At 38.5% G+C, this 4,482-nt stretch overlaps 2 protein-coding genes across 2 annotated transcripts; one reads left to right on the top strand and one right to left on the bottom strand.

The window, feature by feature from the left end:
• Window positions 1–1,580: 1,580 nt before the first annotated feature.
• Window positions 1,581–1,837, top strand: CLUP02_08739 (uncharacterized protein; the record flags this gene model as incomplete). The annotated part of the gene is made up of 2 exons (XM_049287722.1): window positions 1,581–1,673; window positions 1,730–1,837. 2 exons carry the CDS (start codon window positions 1,581–1,583, stop codon window positions 1,835–1,837), a joined length of 201 nt encoding a protein of 66 aa, XP_049144865.1.
• Window positions 1,838–2,009: 172 nt separating this feature from the next.
• CLUP02_08738 (uncharacterized protein) lies at window positions 2,010–2,702 on the bottom strand (the record flags this gene model as incomplete). The annotated part of the gene is made up of 2 exons (XM_049287721.1): window positions 2,010–2,132; window positions 2,361–2,702. Coding segments are annotated over 2 exons (465 nt in total), but the record flags the coding sequence as incomplete, so codon positions are not given.
• Between the last annotated feature and the right edge of the window lie 1,780 nt (window positions 2,703–4,482).

Genomic DNA, 4,482 nt, shown 5'->3' with positions numbered 1-4,482 from the left:
ATAAAGGTATTGAAAGCAACTGGTATTAATCCAACCAGAACGAAGAAAAGATGATAGTTTATGTACTAAGCGAATGGAATTCACGTGTTAAAGCGCGTGATAGCTTGCCTGACGAGTGCTGAAACCATCCTTGTTCCGTGATAGATGTTATATGTCCATCTTGACCTTACGGATACTTGGGACACGCAGGAAACTTTTCTTCTCTGGATGCTGATGTCTGCTCAGAAGGGTGGGATTATAGCAAACGTGCTAGTGGGTTACCGGTGGGCTGCCGGTGTCTCCGATATTTGGCGGATAATTGATTGCTTCCGGGGAAGGTTTCAGGCGGAACTGAACATTTCCTGACGTTTGAGGTCAAGCTCTGTCTTGTTGTGGCGGTGTAATTAGTGGGTGTACGAGTAATGTCATGACGTGCAATCCTCCTCACTGCATTGTTCCTAGGACCTATTGACTATTCAATTCGTATTGCTCAAGCATAGTCGCCATTCACGCTGAGGAAACCGCGAGACCGAGTCTTGAAAACTAAGATTCCGCACGGTTTAAGTGAGTTATGAGTCATGCGGTATGAGAGTAATCAAGAATGATTGCAGATACAGCGTTGATAGACATTCAATTGCGTAATTAGTTGCCGGTCGAATCCTTATTGAATCTCGAGAGCTATCATTACAGCCCGAAATAAGGGTTCCTTTGAAGAGAGCAAAAAAGCCGTGCTCCTTTGATATCACGAAAACTGACGTACTTCATACATGAGGGCTCTTGACTCTCACGTCAACTACCTAGCCTTCTTATTGCAAGAGGCTGGGTTGAAGTGAGAGGTCTTAAAATCGAATGAAAAAGAAAACGAGCATTGTTGAGATTATGGACCTATGCAACATCAATATGATGTTGCTATGCGAAGTTATTTCGACTAAGGACGGCCTGAGCCTACGAGTAATAAGTAAAGAGAGATGGGGCAGACCGAATTTCTTCATCAAGGCCTTCCTTCTTTGTCTCACAAATTTGATAACCGAGCTATTGAAATGCTTGACAAAAACTCTATTCTTGCCCTGCTGATTGTCGCGTTGTCCGGATGAACTACCTGACTCAGTGACCCAGTGTGCTGGTCCACCAGTGATGGCCGAGAGTTCGTCTTGACAATGGTGCCGGAACGTGAAAACAAGGGGGTTTTCACGTACAGAACAGGACTACAGCGTACCAAGTAGGCCACTTGATCACCAGAACATCTCTGTTATGCTATCATTTCGCTGGATCCTTGGCAGGCACTTTCCGAGACTCAACCGTGCCTTGTGTCAGGTTTGTGTCAGCTGTCCAGAACATCTAGTCAGGCCACCCAGACCTAGACAAACGTCGAAAGAGCCCCTGCCAAAAACTCCATGTAGGTATTCAGTTAAATACTTCCGGATTGTTCTCTCAGGATACCCAGTCAAGATGAGTTACGCATTCAATCTCTCTCAAGCTTCAAGGAACACTGTATATCTGTTCACTCTCTAAACAAAGTTGTTAGCAACTCTCTCTTTTATTCTCCACTATTGCCAAGCTGCGAAATCTTTCGTTGACCGAAGATATTATACCATTACAAAATGCAACTGTCTACCATTATTTTTGCTCTCTTTGCAGGCGTTGCCTTCGCCAGCCCTGCTAGTCTCGAGATTCGCCAGACAACCAATACAGCTGTACGTTAGCTATGCCCCCTGCCTTTCTAACGCAAACGCTGACCAACATGTTATAGTGCGATCTTTGCCGCAAAGATTGCTTCTTTGGGAAAGGAAGCAATGCCGTCTTTGAGAAGTGTTTGAACACATGCAATAAGGACTTGGGTTGCACGCTTACACCTTAACAGCCGCAAGGTACGGTTCCCTAAACTACATTTGAAATGACTGAAATCGGCTGACACGTAGGGCTAGAAATATTTGCGGTATGGAATTATGTATAAGGAACTCAGGCTAAACCTAATATAAATATTTGGTTCACTCAGGATTGCGACCTCTTCCTCCTCTTGCTCTGACTACCTACGACGCTATCTCTGTGATGTCGTTGTGCCCCCACAGTACAACGGCAAATAGCATGTCGAGGTCGCCGGGCAGAAACTTGAGACAGAACGTGATATGGTAGCCGGATTGTCTGCTAATGGTCTAATTTCATCAGACTGAACATGCAAACACCTAGTGCCCAAAACAAGATGACCAAGTCGAGCTATAGTACTGTTCTGCATTCTGAGATCGAGACATGATGAAGCTTTTGGTCTCATTTAGAACGCCAAATATCAATAAGTCCAGAGCTAATGGTCCGTCAGGTATCTACGCCAACGTTTTGATACTCTTCCAGTAGGAGACATATGCCCTGATCAAATTTTCCCCCACCGACGTCATATTGGCCAAGGTCGAACTCACATTGCGAGAATTGCTGGTATCTAGGACAACAAATCCACACGACATTTTGGCGAAATCCTCTCGAAGGAATCGTGTGAGACCTGCAGCAGGGTTGCCTGGTTCCGGTATAGTATCGACCAAGTCGAGCCAGGCCTCGAGCGGGATGATGGACGACCTGCTTATCCGTAGTTCCTCAGACATCAGTCTGACAACTTCCTCCCAGCTCTGCCGGGCTGGGTTCTCTAGATGGTAGACTGCACTGAGTGGTTCTTGATGGAAGAGAATCTCGCTGAGGGCTTCGGCAGCTATATCGACCGGCAGCCACGACAAGGTCTAGCAAAGTTTATTAGCAAAATGGAATTGCCCCAATGTTCAAGCTAGCAGAACAGCCTTTTTGTTGGTATACACGTAAGCAGGTCAGACCTTTTGGTCGCGACTAGGTTAATAGGTCAGTATAGGTCTATTGCGTGTGTATAAGAGGGGAAGATCGTAGGTAGAGCCCGCGGTCCCTTAGTAAGTATAGGTAAGTAGAAGGGTCCGTTTACACGGGCCCAGACTACCTACCTACTACCCCTACCTAACTACTTAATAAGGCCCCTTTTTTACCTCGTAATTTAACATTAGTAGTCTTCTACTTTTATAATAAAAAAGGCTAGAATAGGGGCTAGGTCCCCCGTTAATAAGAACTAATAATAGAATTTATAATTAATCCCCTATTTAGAAGTACCCAAAGCCGTATACTAAAATTTTAATATAGCTTCTATTATAATTATTTATATAGAAATTTTAATATCCCCTCTTTCTAATTACTTCCTAATCCTCTAATATATATAATCTATATACCTAAACTCCTCGGAAATTATTAAATTTAATATAGTTAAAAAAGAGCTTTTTATTAGTTTAACTACGCCCCGAATACGTACGTTTTTCTCTAAGCTAAAGCTTAAGAGGCGTATACGTTCGCTAGATAATTTACTACTTATAATATACTACTATTTTAACTACGTATTACCTATCCTTTTATTTTAATTATAATAATTCCTTTATTAACGAATCGTTTAAAGGACTTATTTAGTATGCTTTTTATAAACTTATTAGCTAGGTTATTATTATTACTAATCTAACGGATCTTATAAAGCTCGTGGTATTTATATAATTACCTAAGTACTATAATATTTATTATAAGGCGCTTTTCCTTCGTAATACTTAGCTTAACGAGGTATTTATATAATAAATATAAATCTATATAGATTATAATAGGGATTTTTAGAACGATAAGTTATTTAGTAATAAGGTCTAGGGTAATTAAGATAGTATAAGTAACGTTAACGCTTATAACTATTCCGTAGACCTCTAATATTAATACGCTCTAAGTAATCCTTTTACTCTTTATAGAGCTATAGTAAATAATATTACTATTAATTATAAAGCTCTCGTTAGTTTATTTTTTATTTATAAAAATAATAATATAACCTAGTTATAAAGTATAATTAGCGTTATTTATAAATAACCTATTTATAAAAACGAAGAGTTTAGCTATAGTTAGATTTAATAATATAAATATAAGCCCTCGGTCTAAGTATTTTATTTACTATTTAATATAATAGTTTAGTATAGCGTAGTTAGTAAACGACGGATTTACTTAGTATTAAGTAGTAAACGACGTATTAAAAGCTATTTTTAATTAGTAAATTAATATAATATAAGTACCTCGAGCTCGCTACTTAACGAATTATTATTTAATATCTAATACCGAGGGGTTAACTTACTTAAGCTTTTTCCCTTAGTTCTTCTATTTAAGTACTATATTAATACCTTTTAATAAAATAATCCCGCTATTAAAAATAAGCGGCTCGTCGGTTAATAATTATTACTTTAGTTTAGCTAGTAGCTTAGCGCGCTTAAGCTCGGTTTTTTCCTTTTAACTAAAAATCTTATTTAATAATTTAATAATATTATCGGTTTATATATTAATAATACTAAATAATCCGCTTTTTCTTATCGAAATTAGTAAGTATAAATCGAACGTAAATATTATTATTTAAAGTATTTTTAAATAATACTTATTATATATTACTTATTAATAAGTACTAAATTCTATAAGACTATATAA

Source organism: Colletotrichum lupini, chromosome 4 (assembly GCF_023278565.1).
Source record: "Colletotrichum lupini chromosome 4, complete sequence".
NCBI lineage: Eukaryota > Fungi > Ascomycota > Sordariomycetes > Glomerellales > Glomerellaceae > Colletotrichum > Colletotrichum lupini.
This window is presented reverse-complemented; position numbering and strand designations above follow the sequence as displayed.